General features: G+C 37.4%; 2 protein-coding genes and 1 pseudogene across 3 annotated transcripts in view; 2 read left to right on the forward strand and 1 right to left on the reverse strand.

The window, feature by feature from the left end:
• The window catches only part of LHFPL2 (LHFPL tetraspan subfamily member 2), a 59,320-nt gene extending 57,716 nt beyond the window's left edge, over positions 1-1,604 (forward strand). For both annotated transcript variants that reach the window (XM_010129829.2, XM_086771172.1), the window contains exon 3: positions 969-1,604. In XM_010129829.2, the coding sequence (XP_010128131.1) occupies positions 969-1,225 (257 nt within the window). In that variant the 3' untranslated portion in view covers positions 1,226-1,604. The remainder of the gene's footprint in view (positions 1-968) is intronic.
• On the forward strand, positions 1,277-5,135 carry LOC104486981 (uncharacterized; annotated as a pseudogene).
• Positions 5,136-10,277: 5,142 nt separating this feature from the next.
• SCAMP1 (secretory carrier membrane protein 1) overlaps positions 10,278-24,879 on the reverse strand; it is a 43,791-nt gene continuing 29,189 nt past the window's right edge. The window contains exons 5-9 of the mRNA XM_086770016.1: positions 24,679-24,807; positions 19,073-19,232; positions 17,218-17,319; positions 15,242-15,359; positions 10,278-13,274 (exon numbers count right to left, since the gene is read on the reverse strand). Of these exons, the coding sequence (XP_086626142.1) occupies positions 13,110-13,274; positions 15,242-15,359; positions 17,218-17,319; positions 19,073-19,232; positions 24,679-24,807 (674 nt within the window). The 3' untranslated portion in view covers positions 10,278-13,109. The remainder of the gene's footprint in view (positions 13,275-15,241; positions 15,360-17,217; positions 17,320-19,072; positions 19,233-24,678; positions 24,808-24,879) is intronic.

Genomic DNA, 24,879 nt, shown 5'->3' on the forward strand with positions numbered 1-24,879 from the left:
CAGTAATGACAGAAGAAAACAAAACAGTGATGGAATACAAATACAGTACAATAGCTTACAACAGATCTCCACACCTTCCAAGTAGCAGGGAGCCTCCCTTCAGCACCCTCCTCACTTATATACTGAGCATGATGTCAGATGGGATGGAATAGCCCTTTGGCTAATTTGGGTAAATGAACCCCAGCTGTTAGCTAATTAGTTAACTATCCCAGCCATAGGGGCTACCAGCTTCAGTTCTCCACCCAGCTCAGGTAGATATTAACTCTATCCTGGCCAGAACCAGGACACCATGGGTACTTAGATGGGTTTGTTTGGGGCTGCCTCCAGAATCCTGTCATTACAAAAGCAGCTTACTGAACTGGCTGTATTATTTTTCTACTATCTCCTAATGTGGCCAAATAAGCAGATGCCATGTGAGATTTTTTTTATTTTTTTTTTCCAGGCAAGAAAATCAATGTAGGAAAAATAGAGAGGAAAAAAGGCAAAAATGTGTGTGATGAGTGACTAAATAAAGCTGAATGAGGGCTAGGTAAACACAAACTCAGAAGTAGATGCAAACATTCCTACGTATTTGAAAAGTGCAAGTGTAAGCAGTAGGTAGAGATGCTCGAATGTTTTGCAAGCTCTGTATACCTATCAATAATATGTGAGAACAAAGGATGTAGAAGGAATACAGAGATTAAAATTAGGTACTGGGCCATTATCCTATGAAATAAGCCTGTCACAAAAAAAAAAAAAAAAAAAAACAAACCAAAAAAACCACAGGATAGCTCCAAGTTTACATAAAACACTGCACAGTATATACTAGGGAACAATCAGTAGAGGAAGGATGGATGAGGAAGAGTCATCTTCTCATAATCCTGTTCCTTAGGAGTGAGTAGTCACCATGGTAACGATTACTACATGTGTTGTGTTTGGTGTTAAACCGATGATTTGTTCAACTTCTGTCTTTCTGGTTTTTTTTCTAGGCCTCTTCCTTATCTTAGGCTTGATACTTTACCCTGCAGGTTGGGGATGCCAGAAAGCGATAAGCTATTGTGGACATTATGCTTCTGCTTACAAACTAGGAGACTGCTCCTTGGGCTGGGCTTTCTACACAGCTATTGGTGGCACTGTTCTGACGTTCATCTGTGCAGTCTTCTCGGCGCAAGCTGAAATAGCAACATCCAGTGACAAAGTGCAAGAAGAAATAGAAGAAGGAAAAAACCTTATCTGCCTCCTTTAACTCCAGTGGGGAAAAAGACCAGCGCCTGGATATTAGTCTGCTTTCTATTGACTGGACAAGCAGATCCGCTTACCTGTTTTTACCATTTGTGTGATTGAGCCCCATGCATTTCAGACCCGAACTACTGAAACGGTCTTTCTTCCTTGCTGGGCGATGGGGATCAGAGAAAGGATCCCAAAAAAAGCAGAATGTAAATACCTGGGGATTTTTTTAGTTTCAGTCTATGATCAGGACACAGTAGAATATATTAATTTGACTGGGGAGGTGAGGAATCACGTGTATATAGCAGGAATGTTCTTGTTGTAACTGACAAATTCTGATTGATCGGATTACCTTACCCACCTTGGTCTCTGAAGAATTTGGATTTAAAATAATAAAAGCCAGCACATTTTTTTTTCCTTATATAAAAAAGAAAAGCCTATTTTAATTAGGCTTTGTTTTCAAGGGCTCCTGTCACCTGTGAATATTTCACCACCACCTGGTTTGGTACAATACCTTTCATTGAGGTGCTTTTTGATACTGAACTTCCATAAAGTACAGTGCCTTCTCAGATAGTCAGTGTATGTTGGAGAGAGCAAAGTTGACATGACGCAGTTTACACCAGTCTTTAAGTGTTTAAAAAGTTGAGTCCCTGCCAGGTTTCTTTGTTTTGAAACTTATAGTGCAAGGTGTGTGCCATTTGTTCCTTAGCAGGTCAATGATTTTGTTTCCACTGAGCAGAGAGGGAAGCTGTTGTTACACTGGCTTTAACCTGATTCCCATTAAATTGTTTGATAACCATTGTTAGAAATTTTTCTACAGCCTTTACTAAAACTCCTGAAATCCCAAGCAGATGACAATTCCCTACAGCACAGCTGGGCATTACCAACAGCCTGGGCTGTATCCTCTCCTACAAATGTAGCTTGCCTGTTGGACTTCAACAGTATTATTCTTTCTCTTGCCAGTGAAACCTCACTCCCAGTCTACAGATCAGTCTGTCTCATGACCCAGAGCCACATGAGTCCTTAGGAAATTTACATTTTTCAGCATGTCTTGCCAAATTCTACATGGCTGGGAAGATCTTTTCCCTTTATTTTAAACCAGATGTAGTATGGACCCTTTTCCAGCTAAATCAGCAGATACAAAACAGACCTTGCCACAAATGACATTCCTTTCTCAAAGGCAGTTGGTGTATTACTTGTGGTGTTGCATCACTTACTAGAACTAGTTCTGAAAACAAATTTAAAAGGTATTTAAAAAAAACAAAGGAATTATGCAACTGTGCCATAGGAGCTTTGGGGATAATTCACCTGAGAAGTAGTTCTAATGAAATACTAAATGAAATTTAGACTCCTCTTCTTATTTCTTGGTAGTTTAACATAATCAAATGACAGTGTTGCTCTCAATGACTTCACTGTATAATATACAGCAGAGATTCTTGTTTATGCCTGGTCAGTCACTTAAAGTGTGCCATTAGTTATTTATAGGTATTTTTTAATAATTGTGACTGTATAGGTAGATAGCTTACTTAATACACTGCTCAAGTCACTCACAATACAAGAGCTGTGCCGCAGTCAGGACTGCAAGCCCAGGGCCAGTCTGGCGCACCCCTCCAGCGCCTGCTGTACGGCAGGGACACTGCCTCAGCCCGGCCCATCTGTGGTGCAGACCAGGCCCAGCTCCCAGCCTGCGCGTCTCTGTGCCCAGTGCGCCTTCAGGCCGCATGCCAGATGGATGTGGAGGGGATCTCCAAGCCACTGTATTACAAAAAAGATCAGCTTCTGCTGATGGTAAGAAGGAATTGTTTTCGTCTAGCCTATTCTTGCATTCAACTGCTCCGGCAACCCATGTCCACCATATTCTAGTTTATAAAGGGTTTTTCACTTTTCTTTTAAATATCAGACCTGTTCAGACCTGTGTTTTTCTTCTGGTTTTTTTTTTCCCCACGCACACAAACACAGCTTCTGAAGGGCCTGAACTTCGCTTGCCAGTCAGGGCCAGTGCAACTGCAGGGCAACCCGACACTCCCCCCACCAGGCTCCTCCTGAGCCCCCTGCCAGCGCTCCTCTGGGCTCTGCAGCTGGGAAAGGGATGCTAGAGAGAGTCAGAGCAGGGTATGCATCAGGTAAAATGAAATACGAAACAGATTTACAGTTTTAGCTTTTCTTAGGTGGGCAGCAGCCACCATGTCCATGTCTCACTAACAGCAAATCTTGACGCTGGGTGACCAGTGCTGCTTTGGCTTGAGCACTTGATTAGTCAGAATAAGGTCAGTTCTTCCAAAAAGAGTATAGAGGACATCTACTGCTTTGGCTTAGAAGTAAACAGTGACCAACCTCCATTTACATTACTAGATAACCTCTGCTGTGCTCTACAGAACACTTAAAAAATTTTAATACTGTGTTTTTTAAATACAAAGGAAGTATTTTGAGTGGCACATTTTGCTTTTATTTCTATTTGTAACCAAGAAGAACCAGCTTTTCTGCTTGTTGCTGGTCTGCTATTAATTTACTCTGCAACAACATAATCAAGTAACTTGCAAGAATATCCATGTTCATCACATCGCACAGATAGAAGACAGGCTGGGAAGAAATACAGAAAAAAAAAGATCAGAATTTCTTTTCTCAGGGTTCTGTTTTTCTAGCAAGTGATAAGATGGTATATATTGCAGATTTTTTTTTTTTTTTTTTTTTTTTTTTGCCTGGATGAGGTTTTTCAGGTATAGAGTGCACTCATTAAATTTGACAGCTGTTTAAAGTTGTTCCTGAAGTTCACCTCAGCAGTAGCTTTCAGAGATGTTTTGCAAAAAAAAAAAAAAAAAAAAAAACCCAGCTTAAAGGTAACTTACTTAAATAATTTCATGAGGGGGCTGCAGAGTGTAACTGCTTCTTAATGTACATGCACTGCATAGGATCTAGAATTTGCTGTGGATTCTTTAAAACCTGTGTGCCAATTAGTTCAGTTTAACTTTGTTTTTGTGGTATTGAAGAATTCTTCAAACATCTGTGGTTTGAGCGACTTGGTAAACTTATATTCTGTAAAGTGCCATAGACTATTTTTTTTTAATTGTAGCATATTTAAAATATATATATATATATACACACACAAAACTTGTGTGAGATGTGCAATACCAGGGATGGGTTTTGTTGTTTGTTTTTGGTTTTTTTCCCCCTTATTTTTCGCTTTTAAACAAGATTTTTGAAAAGGGACTTCCCAGGGAAGCAGTGGCTGGAGTTTTGGTGGTGTGGACAAACTAAACCATAGCGTAATGCCATAGAATCACTGATTTTGAAGATTAATACAACAGCAGTAACAGCAGCTTAAAGATTTAACAAAAAAAAATCTCTTCTAGATTGATTTAAAATAGATCTATATAATATAGACAATTCAAATGTGAAGCTGTGTCTGTCTCACAGTATGCAATCTAAAAGCTGAAAAGGCTCAGCAAGTTTTCCTCATGTGCTTTATTTATAATGTGGCACCGCAAAAAAAAAACCCACATTGCTAGTGAGCTGTTTCTGGATTGTCTGTATCACCTTTGTATCTATTTTACTCAGTAAAGTTCCCAGGATTCTGAGATTCTTTCCATTGTGCATTGTTATCCCGTATCAGAAGATCTCACCGCCTGGTTGTAAACGGAGAGGAGCTCAGTCCTTCTTGGAAGCAGTGGGCACTGGTGCCTACCTCAAGGGAAGGGCAGAGCCCAAAAAAAGCCAAGCATGGCAGCAACGCGTACACTGCAGACGCTTTGTGTAGGAAGAGCGGCTGTGGCAATCCAGCTAGAGTAGATTTTGAGCCATGGTTTATTTGTGGTACTATTTTTCTGTTCTTGAGTCACCACTGTGTAAATTTGTTTGTTAGCATGAATGATGTACCTAATGTGTTATTTTTAATCTAAATTTCAATTAAAATGTGAGTTTTCAAACTTTAACAGGAGTGTGACTACCTTAATTGAAACGTACTGGACAAGTTGAGCCACAGCAAGATAGCTTTCATTGTAGCTTTAGTAGCATTTAAGATCTCAGCCCACTGATGTTGTTAGTGTTTTGGATTTCCATCTGACTTCAACAATTATTACCACTGACTGATCAAAAAATATGTGATCTGAAATTGTAGCTGTGTTATACCATACAGTTGTATTAAAGACTTTCTGATTGAATATATGTCTGACATAGTTTTTTCATTTTGCAGCTAAAGCACTGCCGTTCCTTTCTCGTGAGAAGGGGTAGCGAAGGTTCTAAAACAAACATTGCCTAACCACACAGACTTTTAAAATGATGTTTGCCACATTGTGTATTACCATTCGCCTGTGACTTGATAACAGTAGAGAGAGGTTACATGTTGTTCTTTCAGCAGATTTATGGCAGAATGCAGAGTAAGGCTTTTAACAGTTTAAAGAAAAGGCAGGATGTCACTTTTGTCTCATAGTTGCTATGGGCCATTTCTAGTACATTAAATATAATTATTAACTGCATTTATTTTAATTACACGTCTGACAGTTTCTAAACGTCCAAGAAGGAGCTCTTGGTTAAAACTTGGAACATTTAGAAATCTACAGTCAGAAGAAGTTAGGGGATGGATGCCACTCAGTGCACCACCACATCAGTCATCTCCATGGATTTCAAAGCAGGTGTAGATACAGCAGTTAGTCTACAAATACAAAATACTGCCAAAAAAAAAATTACACAGTACTGATTTGTACAGCTAAAAATGTTACCTCCTGTTTTCAGTAAGGTTAACGAAGTTGGCAATAGGAAACTATTGAGTGGCATTCCACAGGGGTCCGTGTTGGGCCCAGCCCTGTTCAACATCTTTGTCGGCGATATGGACAGTGGGACAGAGTGCACCCTCAGCAAGTTCGCCAATGACAGCAAGTTGTGTGGTGCTGTCGACACGCTGCAAGGGAGGGATGCCATCCAGAGGGACCTTGACAGGCTGGAGAGGTGGGCCTGTGCCAATCTCATGAAGTTCAACCAGGCCAAGTGCAAGGTCCTGCACCTGGGTCACGGCAATCCCAGGCACAAATACAGGCTGGGCGGGGAATGGATTGAGAGCAGCCCTGAGGAGGACTTGGGAGTGACGGTGGACAAGAAGCTTGACATTAGCCAACAATTATGCCAAGCGCATCCTGGGCTGCATCAAGAGGAGCGTGGCCAGCAGGTCGAGGGAGGGGATTCTGCCTCTCTACTCTGCTCTGGTGAGACCCCACATGGAGTACTGCGTCCAGCTCTGGACCCCCTCCCCCAACATAAGAAGGACATGGACCTGTTGGAGCAAGTCCAGAGGAGGGCCACGAAGATGATCAGAGGGCTGGAGCACCTCTCTGTGAGGACAGGCTGAGAGAGTTGGGGCTGTTCAGCATGGAGGAGACTCTGGGGAGACCTTATAGCGGACTTCCAGTACCTAAAGGGGGCCAACGGGAAATATGGGGCGGGGGGGACACAAACCTCTTCAGTAGGGCCTGTTGTGACAGGACATAGGGTAATGGTTTCAAAATAGAGGGAGGTAGATTCAGATTAGACATCAGGAATTTTTTTTTGTACAATATGGGTGGTAGAACACTGTAATTCCTAATATTAACAGGTCTGTTTTGAAACTGAAGTTCTATGAATAAATGTATGTTTGGTATCTTTATCTGGAATCACATCTAGCTAACATATATTTTAAAGATAAACAGACAAGGAAAAATCCCAAAATAACATTAAACAAGAATAGAGTGTTTGTAATGTGCATAGATTAAAAAACTGAGAGAGCCACCATCAGCAAGTTAACTGATTACACCACGCTGTGTGGTGCAGTTGACATGCTGGAGGGAAGGGATGCCATCCAGAGGAACCTTAACAGGCCTGACAGGTGGGCCTGGGCAAACCTCATGAAGTTCAACAAGGCCAAGTGCAAGCTCCTGCCCATGGGTCGGCAATCCCAAGCACAACATGAGCTAGCAACATACGCTTGTCGCCCACTAAGCCAACCACATTCTGGGCTGCATCAAAGGAAGCATGGCCAGCAGGTCGAGGGAGGTGATTCTGCCTCTCTACTCTGCTCTCGTGAGACTCCAGCTGGAGTACTGCATCCAGTTCTGGAGCCCCAACATAAGAAGGATGTGGGCCTGCTGGAGTGAGTCCAGAGGAGGGCCACAAAGATGACCAGAAGGCTGGAGCACCTCTTCTTTAAGGACAAGCTGCAAGAGTTGGGGCTGTTCAGCCTGGAGAAGAGGAGGCTCAGGGGAGACCTTATAATGGCCTTCCAGTACCTAAAGAGGGCCTATAAGAAAGACTGCCAGAAACTCTCCAGCAGGGCCTGATGTGATAGGACAAAGGGTAATGGTTTTAAAATAGAGGGAGACAGATTCAGACTGGATATAAGGAAAAAAAATTTTATGATGAGAGTGGTGGAACACTGGAACAGGTTGCCCAGAGAGCTGGTGGAAGCCCCATCCCTGGAAACATTCAAGGCCAGGTTGGATGAGGCTCTGAGCAACCTGATCTGGTTGGAGATGTCCCTGCTCCTTGTGGGGACTTTTAGCGGTCCCTTCCAACCCTAACAATTCTATGCTTCTAACTCAGACTTCAATTCTCTGCTTCTGTGAATTATTACAGATTTCTGTGTCCTAGTAACTTCTTCCCCAAGCTCCAGCTAGGTTAACAGTGGTGATGCAATGAGAAAGTGAATGTAGATAATCAGAGGGACAGCAACATAAAGATGCTGTCTTCCTCCTGTGATTCACTGAAAGCTTGTTTTCCGATAGATGCTTTTTATTTGACTTGCAGTATCTTCATGTAAGTGAAATTCTGACAGTGTAGGAATCATTGTCCCTAACCAGCTTTAGGTATCACTCAGATGCAGTGGGATCAGTAATTTTGTCTAGCTGAGAAAGGTAAGGAAAAAATAATTCTGACCACTTCCAACTGCTGTCTTACCTTGGACAAAAGCGTCAGCCACTGCCCAATCCAGTATTTTTTTTTCTCTAAAACATAAAAAAATACACGCATAGCAAAGACAACAGCCCTGAACTGCAAAACGGCAACATGTGCTTTGGCATGCATGCAGTGACTACAGCTCAGATAATGTATGTTCGTTTTATTAGGCCACAAACATTGTAAAATCTACTTGCAGCACTGTCAGTTGAACCAGTGGCAGAGCAGCTGATGCCGCAGAGGCATCACTGGTCAGAGGCAGCAGGTTTTTTAAAATGGCCTGGGTGCAGCCAGTATATTCTGCCCAGCTCTACCTGTTCACATTTGTAAAGCGGAGAAGCTGAGTGAATGGTCACATGTAACTGGACTCTAAACCAGGCTGTGTTTTCCAGCCCTCTTCCAAGCACACTGCCAATTACTAATAAAACCTCCAGCTTTGTCACCAAAAATCAGTCTCTGAAATTTCCCCATCTCACAGTTGAAAGCTTCCCTTCCTGCAACCTGGGTACAAAGAAGTAAAACTTGGTTTTGTCAACGCTTTGTACCGCAGCTCCTTTGTGCTGAAGTGTTCTCCTTCACCCCGTAGAGATGTCACAGCACTGTGCAGCAGGAAGACTCACTGATTTTCTAGATACATTAGTCAGTCACATTGCAACACCACGTGTATTGGGAGAAGGTGAACCAAACCAGTGAAAAGCACTGTTTGGTGTAATCACTATCCACTCATCCAACAAAAAACACGTTTTAGAGGAGCTATATAGGCTTCCATTAAACAGCTGGACAATTAATTCTTTTTCCCAGAACAAAATGTACGGCAGTGTGATCCACAAGTCATACTCCCATCAACACATTTTATTTTAGCTCAGTAGTGTGTGACATGGTGTCTACTTTAATCCTAGCGTAGAGTAAAATCAGCATTCTGATACTGAGGGAAGAAATCTGCACCACTTCTTTTGTAAGTCTTCCTGTTTTTCTACCGGTAAGAATAAAAGCTACTTGCAGACATAAAATTTGTAAGAAAAAAAAAAAGTAAAACCAAATTCTTACACATTTTAATGTAACCAAGTGAAATCTAACACACATTTGTTTTAATTATCTGATCCACTGTGCCTTACTACTGATTCATAACCAGGACGCTCTAGGTGTGTGCCTTTTCAGAAAGAAATATCTTTCCAGAAGTATCACTGAGAATTTTTAATCAGTTCTTTTCCTTATGCTGTCTTCTCTGTGTGTACATGCCTTCCCAACTTTGTGCTTACAACTTCTTCAGGAAAACTAGCCTCAGTAAACCTGAGGAACTCTCTCCTCACAGCACTTAAATTGTGTAGTAATGCTAATCATAAAACGTGACTGAGTCATGCTGCAGAATTGTGCTCACCATTTAGAAGAAAGTACAAAAACTGTTCCTTTAGTCTGCTGCGACTACCATCCTAGGTCTGTAAATTACAAAGAAACAGATCTGTTGATGAAGAATTTCAGTACTAAATGATGCATGCATGCATCACTTCTGCCATCTCCCAAAATAATCCTGACTGTACCTCAGAGCACTGTTCTCTATATTGTGCATTTGCAAATGTTAACTCCATCACCATGGTCTAGATGAAGGTGTTTTGCCCGGCAAAGAAAATCCAGTAATAAATTCAGTACTAGAGAGCAGGTGTTAGAGTTACTATGTGAAAAGATCAACAGACTGAGCTAGTGCCTACAAAAAAAAAAGCAAGACACAGCAGTGATACCCAGAAAAGTCAAATCATAAGCAAAAGTTAGGAAAATAAACACTACCAAAGCAATGCTGTTTTCAGCAACTTCATTGTACTTTCAAAAGTGTTTTACGATTCACTTAACACCTGCAGAATTTAATTCAGTAATGACAGAACTTGTTTAGATTTTAACCCTCTTGAGTTTACGGCACAAGGAAGTTCGCTGCCAAGTGTTTAAGAATTTTCTTCGTAACAGCTGAGTGGACTTACTCTCAATACTCTAATGTATTATTTTGATAGTGGACACTTTGCTTCCCCATTTCAGCAGAACTACAGCATTTATATACAGAATTATAAAAACCAAGTGAGACTTTTACACAGATCAGCCGCCCTGCACGTTATCCTGACTGTTAGAAGAAAAACTCCTATATTGGTCAAAACTATAAAGAGCAAGCATCCAGGAAATAAGTCTTTTTTTATTCTATGACATTGTGTTAATACAATAAATATACAAAACTTCTGAACTACTCAGACATGCAACAGAGGGACAGAAGAAGTGCATTTGTACAGAACCATGACATTCACCAGGATGGCAGAGCATTGTTAATAATTTACAAAATATACAAACATCCCTCAGATAAATAAAACCAACTCCTAAATTACAGATCAATGACTATGGACATTCCAGTGTTTAAACTTCATACTTTGTACTCAATCTGACACAATACTACAAAATGACAACTTAAATGGGTGCCATATTCTGATTAATTAATAAGAGACTGTAAATCTAATTTTCGTTTGGTACAAAATATTTTAATAAATATCAGCCTTCTGTTGTCAAAGCTGAACTCAATACCTCCTTCCCTTTTGGGCTGCAAAGTGTCAGAGATTTCTGGTTTAAACAATTCACGTGTAACTGAACCTTAGAATTCACTGAGCAGGTTTAAATCCACACATTCAACGATAACATTACAAATCAACACTCCAAATACACAGCACATTAAATAAATTTTCTCAAAGAGCCTTTAAACATGAAAAGGTGAAAAAAATACACCTGTCAAATTCAGGTTTTATTCCTAATGTTTCTTCCATAATATATCCTGGTAATGTGTGTTATTATGCAATCTTCAACTTAAGCTAAATTGCAAGGATGATGGTTCTGGGTTTCCTATCCAAGAGATATCCAAGAGAATTGCTTAAATTTAGATTTAAAAGTAATCCATAGTAGAGTTCCTAGATACAACCCTCTAGTTAAATTTAAAATATTATGAAAACAACAGTCTTGATATACAGCTGCTAGAAGGATGATGCCTGATCTCAACAGAAAATGGTGGCTTTTGTCTGCAAAGCTTTTAATAACATTCCACACAAACTTAAGTTCAATGCTAGCATGTCCATCAGTATGAAATTTTAGAGCCCCTATTACACAGAATATTTCAGTTGCTCTTAAGGTCATGATGCAAAGAACATTTAGAAGTATATTCATTAACAGAAACTTCAGTATAGGTGAAACTACTACACTTATCCAAATTCAAGTTGGATTTAAATAAATTAGTGAAAGAAAGGAGATTAATAGGGACCTCATGCTAACAATACAATACTGACAAAGGGATTAAGCAAAGGGTTTTATTTTTTGTAACGCTCTTCTTTTGTTATGAATAAAGTGTGGTGAAAAAGAATCTATGAAAAGTCAGTCCACAATCACGGCATGGAGAGGCCTCGAAACTTTATGCTGTCTTACTGAAGGTGATTCCCCTTAAGAGCTGAATTCAGTTCAGCCAGAGTGTGTACTTATACAGATTGTAGGATGTGATCCTTCCTGTTCTCATTTTCTATAACAGAGTTTAAAAAACCAGCCCATGTGCATAAGACAATCAAATCATGAGGCAATCCAAGAATATAAATAATTTTCAAAGAAACATGACTTTATACTAAGACCTGATTATACTCTAGAGTATTATGGTGGTATGTACCATTATGGATTGTTCAGTCCCACAGCAGCAGTTTAACCTCTTAGGCCTCCAATTCAATGAGTTAAAATTTACCTTTGTTAAAGATGAAGATTTCTCACTTTTCCAACTCAAAATAGTTTAAAAGCTTTTTATCCCCAGCTTAAATGAAGTCACAGAGATGTCAGAGTTAACATTAAAATGAATTCAAGTATCTGTTAAATTACATTGCTTAAAAAGCGTGATTTTAGACAATATTCTTGTTAGAAAATTAAATACTGTATATTTAGGGTTTTGGACAAGCAGTAAACAGAGTGACTGACAAGGCTAGAGATTTAGTACCACTGTTAAACACAAATCTACACCTTAAAAAAAAAAAAAACACCCCCCAAAATCCCAAATACAACAAAAATACCACTACACGTAGAAGAAGGTTGGAAAGAAATTAGTGTTCTAAAAGTCAATATTGGTTTCTTTTCCAGCAAAATAATTATCCCAAGACATGAATACTGAAATTAAAAACAGGAAATATATTATCATTTAGCTCTGTGATTGAAACCATGTTAACTTCCTTAAACTGTACACTGCATTACACATTCTATTACAGAGAATGTTTATGCACCGTAGTAATTGCTCACAGGTAGAGAATACTCCATGAAAATAGATACAAACAAATGCTATAAAGTGGCGCAGGTAAATTCGGGACCCAAACACTATTTAAACAAGATCAGATAACTCAACAGTATTCATGCAAACTTACAAGTTTATATCAAAAGACTTATCCTAAAAAAAAAAAAAACAGGAAAAGAATTTATAATATCTACCCTACTTGTACTTGGTACTCCAGCAGCTGCTGAAATTGCAGAAGCAGTAGCCAAATCTAACTTTCTACATCTCTCAGTCTACCTCACGTCCTTCAGTAGAAATTGAGAAAACAGTTCTTATGAAGAAAACAACTGATCCAAAGTGCTTTCCTGAAGTTAAAAAAAATACCGGAGTGAACCACTGAAAAACCTTCCAAATTCTTATTCAGTTTATTTGATCATTATATACCACAATTCATTTTCAGGACAATTGTTGCAATTATTTATCCCCTATAAAATATGAAAGGCTTCATATTCTAAAATGCAACATCTTAAAGAAGGACAAAGAATGGTTATCTTTTAAAAATAAATAAATTTGTAATAAAATAAACCAAATATTTCCCGTTTTACCCATGCACAGCTGCAGAAGAGACAAACATGCTGTGTGAATTTTGATCTAGGCTTTTAGGGAATATAATAACTGAATGGAAAATAAAGTACAATCGAAGAGAACTGTGATGACTTTTTAGGGTCCCCTACATTCGGTTACCCTTGAACGCGTTTTGAGCTGCACTGGTTGCTGCTGTTGATGCGGCATTGGCTGCAGCAGTTTGTACGGTTTTGTTGGACATCACTCCTGTTGCAAACTCCTGCTGCGCCTTCTCAAAACTAGCACCAGTCGTGCGGTAGAGACCATGCACCTAGGGAGGTGGAAAAGCAGTGAAAAATGGGTGCTGAGCCTTCTGTTTCTTGGCAGACTGATAGCAAAGTCTCAAACATGAAGCAGAGCTGTGTGGTGGGGAAATCTAGTTTGCTCATGTGTTTGGCAGGATCTAGAAATGTGCAAACAGACCTTTTTCCCACAAATCCTACAACTTTTGATTGCCCCACTGCACACACAGCTTGACTGTAGGAATACCTGTAACTTTTTGCAAGTTCATAGGAGTTTCATAGGTCTTTACTGAAATGTGTGTGGTATCTGCTGTCCGAAATATAACATATTTAAATACACAAACAGGCTGCATCCTCAGCATAAGGCTCATCATCATCCTCATCAGGCTAGGCTGGATGAGGCTCTGAGCAACCTGATCTAGTTGGGGATGTCCCTGCTCCTTGCAGGGGGGTTGGACTAGATGACCTTTGAAGGTCCCTTCCAACCCTAACCATTCTATGATTCTATGATTCTAAAAGGCAGGGCTCATAGCTGCCAGAAATGTTTTCTGTCTCAATTTGTACACAACTTGACATACTCATTAAAAGAGTAGTAAGTTAAGAGTTAGTAAAAAAACCAGCAGGAAACAAACTGAAAAAGTAGTTTTGAATCCACTGTGTCAGAACACTTTGGTGAACTTTTTTCTACATAAATTTTTAGAAACGTTTTAATTTCTCCAATTGATATGGTTACAAAAGCAAGCTAAGCTACAACTGAATATTAAAAAGTATAAAATGTCCTCATAATGAAGATACCTATCTGTTAAACTAGTGTGACGATCAAGAGCTCTGCATAATAAGCAAAGGTATTAAACAATATGGCTTACAAACACTCTAAACAATATGGTCTACTTCCAGTACAACAAAAAACCAAATCCTAAGTAACTCCCAATTACCCGAGTATTAAAATTAAAATCCTACTTCTGAGTCATATTTAATCAAGTCACAATAAAGTTGTAAAATAATACTGCAAAGTCATTCTCATTTAAATGTAGCAGGAAAATTCATGTTGTAACTTCTTTCTTTGTTATAAATGTGACTATTTCTTATCAATAGATACACCAGGTCACATCGTAGTATGTAAGTTTTTTGAAAAGAATCCAAATGCATACGGTGGGAAGAGTGTAAAAGAAATTCTCCACTGTACATTTTTCTTGCTTTTTTCTTTCTCCTGCACCTGAATGTTTATGCAGAAAACAAATAAGGAGAAGAGACATCTGCAGGCAACACTTAAAATTTCTAGACTACTGTAAACAGGTCAGAAAAGTCTGGGTATGTGAAAATCTTGAACTGTAACTGAGGTTGAATTATTAGAATTGCCAGCACATCATCATCAGAATTCTCAGTTACATTTTAGCTAAACAACATTAGCCCATTAGTATCTAAACTCAGGCTTTCTGTAGACAAAATGGAATCAAGGGGGAAAAAAGCATCTTTCTTTGAGCTTTCATACCATGAGATCATTAATTGACAACAAAATGTTAAAATAATAAAAGCAGAGAAATAAAAATCCAGGCACATCCCTCTTCTGTTGATTTTAATGGGAGTGATTTTGGTAAGAGCTAAGACTTAGGAATCATTTGAATCACACTTCACTCAGCCTGATGAATCACCACAGATATTGAAAATTACAACCTGGCATCTACAGGTACAATCAGTGTCCAGTGCAGTCTCCTACTCTTTCATTGTGGGCTTACCTCCCAACTTGTCTTATTCAGAGCTGTCCTTCCCCATTTCAGTTAGCAGAAAATAAGGGCATTGTACAAACAGCATTTTGTAACTCCACAACAGTATAAACAAAGAAGTATTACACAAACACAGCTGTTAATAGGTAAGGCACAGCCTCAAGAATATAATTTAATTCCCATTACTTTGTGAGAGAGTACCTCTCTCAGGCAGGAAAGCAAAATCCAGATCAAACACAGGAAACAGAAGAAGGGAATAATATATAACTTACCTTCTTAAACATAACTAATGAGATAACAGCAGATGCTGTGAAAAGTGCAGCTATGATTATCATCATAATGCCAACAGGAATGCTCTTATTAAGACCAGTAAGAGATGAAATCCATCCACTGAAGGAAAAAGAAAGGACAAACTTTACTAGCAGAGCACATAAACCATTCAATTACAGGTATCCACATTAATGGAAGTTTTATAACCTCCTCATTCTAATAAACTCTGAATATTTTTGAAGAAAAAGTCGTGGGAATTTTACATAAGCGTATTTCAGTTCTAAAGCTTTTAGACTTTAGTTTCCATTTTTCCCAATGCATGCAGGGAAACTATATGAAAAGCTGTAGTAAAGATTATTATCCTTGAGCAGAATTGTGAAGAAATTACAGAGCTGCTCATCAATTTTTTGTTTTGGTTTGTTTTTTTTTTTCATACTGTCATTTCAAAGCAATTTAAGACTAAACGATTTAGTGGAAGAGAAAATGTCTCTAAAAAGATAGCTTCTAACCTCTTTAAATATAAACCAAAAATGTGCCATACACATACAGCTTCTGTGTGGGAAGACTGATTTAACTGTATCCACACAGTGATACTTTCTCAACTGACATTAATTTTTTGAAGTAGATAGCATCAAATTAACTAATAGAAAAGATCGCTGTATCTGTTATCTACTTCAAACCTTTCCCCATTCCAACAGAAAAATACAATATCAAACTTCAAGGCACAAAAACTAGGCTGCCTTACGAGAAATAAAACATCAAGACAGAAAAGATTATTCCACAGAAAAAAAAAGCAAAACATTTCTGTAAACTCAAACATCCTTAAAACTTTCCTCTGCCTGTTTTAAATTGCTTTGATATCCCCTATGTCCAACTCGACTCTACCACAAAATGCCAAAATCCAAACTGTAATTAGCTTTTTCTGATTATCTGGCTACTCTTCATACCCCTTCCCTAAGTATCCTTAAAAGCACACTCCACATACTTGGAGAGTTGGCCCTCTAAAATACTTTTTTATTTTCTTAACGTCAATCAATTTATCTATGAAAAAGCACAGTATCATATTTGAGAGCAAAAATAATAAACCAGGATCCTTCCTTACACTCCAGTTCTAAAGTAATGGTGTTTTGTCTGCCTTACGTACATTTGGAGGTTAGCAGGAAAAAGCACTGATACAGAGAAGTGTCATAACCCAACTACAGTACTGCCAGTCATAGCTCTCCACACTACCAGCTGGTTACTACAACCATGCTTTTAGTTAATTCAAGTTGTTTTTTCTCCCAAGGACGGTGACTGATTCCCAATAGCTTTTCCTTGTAAAATGTAAATATTAGACCTTGAAGACTCAAATAAAACATAATACACATAAAAGCTTCACGTAATGGCTTATATATTTACAAGCATCAAAAAGAAAAATTAACTATTAAAGAATAAGGAGCTGTCTCGCACAAATTAGCTTTTCCCATAGTATCATAGATACACAACTGTATTCACTGAATACGCTGATCACTCATTCTTCAAATTTAGGTATACATTTCCTTAATAAATAGTAAGTATATTAAAATAATTAGAAATAACTATTGATATAAAATAATATGCAAACAGTATATTATTACTATATAAATTATTTTCATTTTTTCTATGTTTTGGTAATGTCTTTACCTTAGATCTAGAGCAAATAACATCTCCACACACCACCAAAATACAGGAGAATAGTTCAAAGAATAACATTGATGACATTGATGGATAAAATTTTGACCAGCCTAATAACAGAAGTACCTCACACTCTTGGGATATGTTTTACACAATTTTCCTAGTGAAGAGCACTCCAATAATGCTTTTTAAGTGCTAAATGTAACAACTCCAGTGAACGCAAGATTTTTCTTTAAAAAACACACAGACGGTACTGCAGTTGCTATATCAAATAGGAATGTTTCACTTACAGACAGTACAATGCTACAGTGAACAGAATACTCACCAGTTTCCCCATCTTTGAAATCCTGCAGCTTGAAGTACATGTACAGCAAACTGACAGATATATACAAAGAAGAATACAAAGAACCTGAATGAACTGTCACTCCTGAAAGAGAGGGAGGGAAAAATGGTCAAAGCAGCCAGGAAATTAATGACTTTTTGCAAATACTGTTGTACCAATCTAAATCTTTTTTCTGCATTAACTACAGGAAAAGTGCTTTCATTTATTGATGGTGATTTGAAGTATGAGTAATTCAGTGGTTTTACAGAGTGTTTATTTACAAGACCTGCTGCTTCTTCTTTAATATACTACTTTTGCCACCTGCACCTCACACCAGAGGTGAGAATAGCAGCAAGATACTATTCCTTAGTGTTCTGTTCAGCACACAGCAGGGAGTCTTTGACTAAGCATAGAAGTTTTGCTACGATGCATGGAGAACAGAATTCTGCTCCACTTTCAGACTGAAGTTCACAGTGCTGGGGCAGGATGGGAAGAAAATATTTTACTTGTAAAAGGAAATAAAATCTAATATGGAATTACTGAAACATAGACCAGAATAATGAGGCAGCTGTTGCTTAAAAGCAAAATACACAAAATAGGTTTTTTGTTTACATTACTAAAATGGCAGCCTGACGAAGACTGAAAATAATTAAAAAAGGAAAGAAAAAAAAAACCCACAGCTATAAATGTACAGGCAAAATCTCACAAAGACCTCAACTTACTACTATCAAACTAGTGATCATATGATATGCTTGCTACCAGAGTTCGGAATAAAGTAGAAAATCACTTAGTTAAGTCACAGAACCAGATTTTGCCATTAACAGCTCTTCCTGCAGATGGGATTTTGTTCACTTCTGTTTATTCAACCAGTTTAGTTCAATAACTACTTCATTTTCAGCTGAGCAACTGACCGAAAGTTGAATATGCAAGTAGTAGTTTTCCTTTTCCAAACAATCAATATTCGCTAAGAAAAGCTATGGATTTACTAGAGAGCAAATGCAAATTGAACTATATGATTCCTCAAAGGCATGTGGGTAAAGCAAAACCTCCTTCATTAGCAAAAAAAACCAATCTCATTTAGTCTGAAGGTTATGCTTAACTGCAATTTCTGGCCATCAATCCTCCTCTTCAAGAATTAGTGCATTTTAACTGAGAATATCCTGAAACACTTTAATGTAAAAAAAAAAAAATTCCCAAAAAATACTGTAAGAGTACAGGAATTTAGAATCTCTACACACTGTTTTTCACTAAAAAAAAAATTTTGCATGCAAACCAACCATTCTATTCTTAAACACAAAGCTACCACATTTCACGCTTATAAAGTCTGCAAAGATTGCTAAAAGCAATCCTAGATAAAAGCTAGGAAAATTACTAGAGTTTGATTACTATATACAGCTGTTCTACTCATTCTTGTGAATCTTGGTCTACCTCAATTATAGACACTGTAGGTCACTTAAAAATATAAGATTTTTAATTGTAGAATTTTATGAAGTTCATTCAGGAGGCCAAAAATTTAAGACACTCTTAACTATTAACCTACACAAATTCTTGGTGTAAAGGGATAGAGATTTAATGAGAATTTTCCTTGAAATTGTTATCAGCTCGTAACAAAGTTTAATATTTCCTACAAATATTTTATAAATGGTAGAAGCTATAAATACTTCAAAGAATATTCCATGATACTCCTAATTATTGGCATCTATGTTTCAAATACAACAACTGAATTAACGGCAAACTTACTACTTGTTTCTAATGAAAGCATATTAAAGGATTATCATCACGATAATCAAGCAAATTTTGGAATGTTAATGCATTTCAACAAGTTTTTAAATATCCTAAGTCAAGCTGAAGTTGTTACCTGAAAGCTCCATAAAGTGGTCTGTACCAGCAGACAAAAGAACAAGGGGTAAAAAGCAAGAACCAGAGAATACTCAATCCAAAATCAACCCCTCGTGTAGCATCAACGTAAAACCAGGCCAAACATCCAAAGATATTAAGAAACAGTGTCACTGTATGGACTGTAGAAGCAAAAGCAAAATAATCTTAATTAAATTATGTTTATACAATAAATCATTACAACTGTTAGACTAACACCCAAACTGAGCATTGTTACACAAAACATCAGCATGCTGACAATAAATCAATGCCCTCTCAATACCCTCAGCAATAAGCTGATTTTTATATCGATTTTTTAACTTTCAGGTAAACCCTGTATTCACAAGTAAAAGTACTGAACATGAGAATCCAAGTACTATCAGGTGTATGGTGAAGGAAAAAGTCCTGTCATAAAAATAAAACATTTCAAAATTAAAATTATTAAAAAAGAGGTTTCTACAGCTGCAATATTTGATACTTTTTCTACAGGAAGTACTGGATACAGGTATTTTACAGACTACTGAATACTTTTTGAGATAAACCTTATAAATAATACAAAATGCATCATAAATTTAGCACTGTACACTAATTTGAAAACTAAAATATAAAAAAAAATCTTGTAATGAAAAGCTCTTTGTCTTCAATGTAATAAAGCAAAAAAAAAAGTCACTTACTAAAAACGTTTCTCAGTAAAACAAGATTTGCAAGAAGCTGTTCTAGATCCTTTAATACAGATTGCATATTCAAATATTTCTTGTAACATTGGTCTTAATAATCTGCCTTTTTGATATTCTGTTCTTAGCTCAATACTAGCATTTTCTTGTTGGCAAAACCTGTTACAAGTTAACTACCGAATTTCTACTACAGAAAATGCATTGGGGATTACAACTTCACAGGTTATTTCAAATACATTTAGTTCTTAGAACAGAAAAAGATATAGAAGTACTAAGAAATATTACAACTACCACCTTCATGCTATCTGGCACAGATGTTAGTTCTGCCAGACTTAAAAGATGAACATGAATTTCTGTCTCTGTTCAGCAATAATCAGTGATTCACTAGAGTATTTGAAGTTGAGAGTGCACAAGCTGCTTCTTGCAGCAATGATTTTTTACCGAAATCCAGAGAAACATTTCAGTCATTCTACTGGAAGGTACAGTCAACAGAAGAACTGGCAAGATAATAAAGATTCTGAAAAAAAAGACTTCTCAAGCTCTTTGCTGCCCTCTTAACTAGTACTTAAATAAGCCTGAAATCACCTTAGTGGGAAAAAATCTTAAAGCAAAATGCCCACATCATTGCACGAAAGGCTAATGAAACTCAAAACATTTCCCTCAGACAAATAATATTTTCCTTTAAGAGTCATCAGAAACAGAAAACTTAGTACTTTTAAATAAAAAGTATTTAATGCAGCTACATATCTTAGAACTGTCCCAAAAGGTCAGCAAAGCAACTTATTTCAGAATTTGTGTGTGTATGCCTCATAAAGCACAACAAAGGATACAAATCCAAAATCCTGCCTTCCTTTGATAAATACAGAAAGTTTACTAAGAGGTATTCTTTCTTTTTCTAGTCAATACTGGAAAACAGGGAGACCCCCTAGATTACTAAAAACATCTTCATTCTGGTGGAGTTTGAACTTTCTGAAATTAGTCCTTGTTTCGTAATTGCAATTGTAGTAACAGGACAGATTTTAAAAGAATACTATCAGTGCAGAACAGGGTTGAAACGTCACGCCCACTACTGATACTTACTAGCACAGTAAAACCAGTGACTTAGGGGTCTACTTCACTACTGTCACAGAGAATCTCAGTTGTAAAAACAGAATATTAGCAAGCTACAGATGAGGACACAGGACTTACAATTTTCCCTTCTCGCTGCCCGCTGCAAGCTACGGAAAGGCATTTGTCCTCTGAGTCAACACCCTCACTAAGTGACCTAGATAAGCTCTGCTGTTGCATGAACAGACGGGTGTTTTTATGATCATGGTAACAATTTTAAGTACCTCCCACCTACTTGCCTCTTCCAATCAAACAATAATACAAGTTAATAGAAGATAATGACCACCTAGGGGCTGAAATTACCTAAGGCTTTGGCAGAAGTCTGTAACATGCAACGTCTATATGACAATAACTTCACGGCTATACCAATACAGTACTCTGTGAGAAGTGATTTAAGAAAGCTTTCTCCTAGTTTAGCTGTGGTAATAAGGGAATGGGATGCCTACAAAATTGAGACATTTGAAGTTACAAGGCAACTGACAAGTGATGACAAAGCTGTTGAGGTTTGATTACACGCAACCTTGCAGCACACAGTGGCTTCAAATGTAGTTTAGGCTTTTGTTCCTTGTCTGCTCTAGTCTTTTGGGAGAGGGGGGAGGTAAGACTTGTGCAAACAGCCTTACAAAGAATGGAAGTGTTTTCAGTAGGAAAAAATATATTCTAAAACAGGCTTAGATCAGCATAACCACATGCTATCAAAAATGTAAATGTGGTTTTTTTCTCTACATAATACACTAGGACTTCAGCTGAAATACTGGACACAGTTCCCATTGTAAAATTCTTGATGCTACACACAGAAAAAAATGGATATGAATTATATGGATCTATAATATGCATAATAATGAGTGGACCAAGCAGCAAATCTGTAAGATAGCAACCAATCAGACCTGTAGAAAACATAACCTACAAAGAAAGGCTGAGTAAACTATGCTAATTTAGCCAAAAGGAGATGACTAACAGGGATAAATGTGTTCTCCATAACAACAGTGGACAGAACAGGGAAGATCAATCACAGGAAGGCAGAATTAAATTATATACTTGGAAACATCTTCTAATGATAAAAGACAGCAACACACTAGAACAGGCTTGGAGGGAGTTTATGAAGTGTCATCCTTGGAGGTTCTCAGGAACAGGTAGAAGAAACATCAACACAGACTGATACATCTACTATTGATCATATCCTCAGACAGAAGGATGGATGAGATTAAAATCTCCTGAACAGAAAAATTACCACAGAAGTTGCCACTTTAGGGTATTATTTTTCTACCAGAATCTACAGTTTAAGTCATTGGTCTTTGAAAGTCTTTAAAAGTCTTGTTCACAGAAAATGGAAACATTCACAACCTATATAAAGTAACAAACCCAAATGCCACAAAAGCCTTCCAAAAGCAGTTCTTTGGTTTGTAACTTCAAATAAGAAATATTCTTTGAAAATCAGTACTGCTCATTTTGTACATGCTATAAGCCTAGGGGAAAGTAGCTGGAAAACACAAACTTTTGAGATAAAAAATTTTCAATGTTAGATATGGGTCAAGACATGGAACATTTCACTAGTAACAGCACAGAGAGATCTAACAAGTAGTGCTCAGTGCTAAAGAGCCAGGGAAACTGTCATTCTACGTGCAAGCCACTGAAACAGCAACGATCACAAAACCAAGAGACAACAGAAAAGCTCCACTTGCAGCTGACAGAAGCCATTGCTAATCGATTCCTATAGTTCACAAAAACATGGGTGTAATCAGTTAGTAAAAAAAGAAAAGGCTCTCCCAGGGAAAAAAACTCCTGAAAAATATGTGCAAAGATAAAACCACATCAAGGAATGAGAAAACTCTGACTTCTGATACAAACAGAGAAAAGATGGATGAATTAATGAAACAGGATTACAAATAGACTTGTTTTCTCATGAGATAAAGAGCATGTAGATCTTAAACAGGTAAAAACGTTTCCTATATACATAAAGACCAAGAATAAGGGTATAAAAATTGCTGCTAACCACGGAAATAAACAGAAAACTGAAAGAGAAAGGTTGTTTCCTAGGGCTGCTAAAAAGGAAGAGGAAAACTAACCTATCTTACAAAGTCCTGAGCACATGGTACTAGATTTAGCCGAATGTGACTATGTTCACAGAAACCCTAGGCCTTCCAACACCAAGGAAGTTCTGGAAGAGGAAATAAAATGTAGGGTAGAGCAGCAAGCAGAAGCAGGCTGGCTTGCTATGGTAATAAGTGCTTCCACTGAGGAAGCATAGCCACTCTAACGAAAAATGAACCAAACCATCTAGATAACATTCCTGGGAAAGAAAACTCACAATGATTCAACAGCCAGCCCTGAGGCATGAAGTTCTGTACTCAATCTTTTTTTTTTAGCCCGAAATAGATCTTGTCCTTCTTTTCCTTTACTATGCCCTTTTCCTTCCTTCCTAAGTAGTCCCTAAATTAGAGTACTAGAGCTAAAGAACGAAAAGAGCAAGAGGACTCAGTTAAAATCTCGGTCTACCTAGAAGAAAATCTGTCATGTTAGTATAAAAGCACAACTCTGATATATTTTTTAAATACCATAATGTTGCTGCTTCCTTAATTTATTGCTATGACAAGGAAAAACAAAAACAGTATTAATATTTCAATTCTCACTGCCCAGCTTCACCTTATGTTTGAAACATATGGCACTTTCAGAACTCAGTCCTGCAAATGGCCAGAATTAGTAACTATCCTAAAATTTTGGAGTACTTGATCTTAGAGTTCATGTAAATCTTGGATGTCTGACATTATAAGAGTGACTACTCACACATTGTACAGTGGATTTAGTTGTTTATTTGAAGATTAATGGCCCAGCAATGAGTACAGAAAGCTGTGGATTATGATGAAGTGGAATTCACTTGCTTCACTGCTGGCTGTTCATTTTCTACGTTTCGATTATGTGGTTCAATCACAGGTGTAAGACTACCAGATTAACAGGTAAAATTACAGAGATTTGCTAACTAAATCTGAAGCCCTGAAAAAAATACAGGAAAATTCTGACATTCACAACCCCTTAGTATGCTAAAATGATATTAAATGCATCAAAGCACCTAAATCCTTGGAACTTCCTCAGTCCCAGAGGAGCCTAATTATTAGGCTCTCATCACACTGGACAAGGCAGGAGAAACAAATGCTCTGGCATTTGTACATCTAGTTCATCCAGCACTTCTCCAGTCAAAACACAGCACCTGAATGAGGGCAAAATTAACCCCACAAAGATAGGGCAGAGCATTCTTGGTGTACAGAGGATAGTTTTAACATCAACTGATTTGTCAGCTAATTTATTTTACACTATTTTTTAAAATAGACTAGAATGATATTAAGACTAATATTAAATGATATTAAGATACAGACTAAAAACTGTACTGAACTGTATAAAACTATATTAAAGTAAATGGATACTATACTTCTTAATGCACAAGTCTATTAACATTGATTGTGAATTCTATTTCTTAATATATAAGCTGATTTTTAAAACAGTAAAATTATTTCCAAGTTAATAAATAGCCAAACCTGATTTTACAACAACAAAGATACTTAAACCAGAAAACTGCAGTATAGTAGAACCAAATTACCTTAAGATAATCCTCCCTCTTTTTTTTTCTATGGAAGTTGCTACGAAATAATTCGATACTTTTAAAACTGAAGCTAAAAAAAAGATTTCACTTCAACATTTTATTTCCGGATTTAAAACAATCTGGCATTATAGGCATTGCAAAAGCCAAAGTAGCAGCTATGTATCCTCAAGGTTGAATAGACACTTTGTTTTTTCTTTTAAAACAAATACTTACACATCCACAAATAGTACATAATCTTTACTGTCTTCTGAAATTCTACAGGAATGTCTACAGAAAAGTCCTGGTAGAAACAAGGACCTACTGGAAAATTCTCAGGAAGAGGAGGCCAGTTATTTTTTCTACCTGCAAAACAGGAAAAAAAAAAAAGTGCTTTATAACACACTTTTAATCTCTGTATACTAGAAAGAGATATGT

Source organism: Chlamydotis macqueenii, chromosome Z (assembly GCF_036417535.1).
Source record: "Chlamydotis macqueenii isolate bChlMac1 chromosome Z, bChlMac1.mat, whole genome shotgun sequence".
Lineage (NCBI taxonomy): Eukaryota > Metazoa > Chordata > Aves > Otidiformes > Otididae > Chlamydotis > Chlamydotis macqueenii.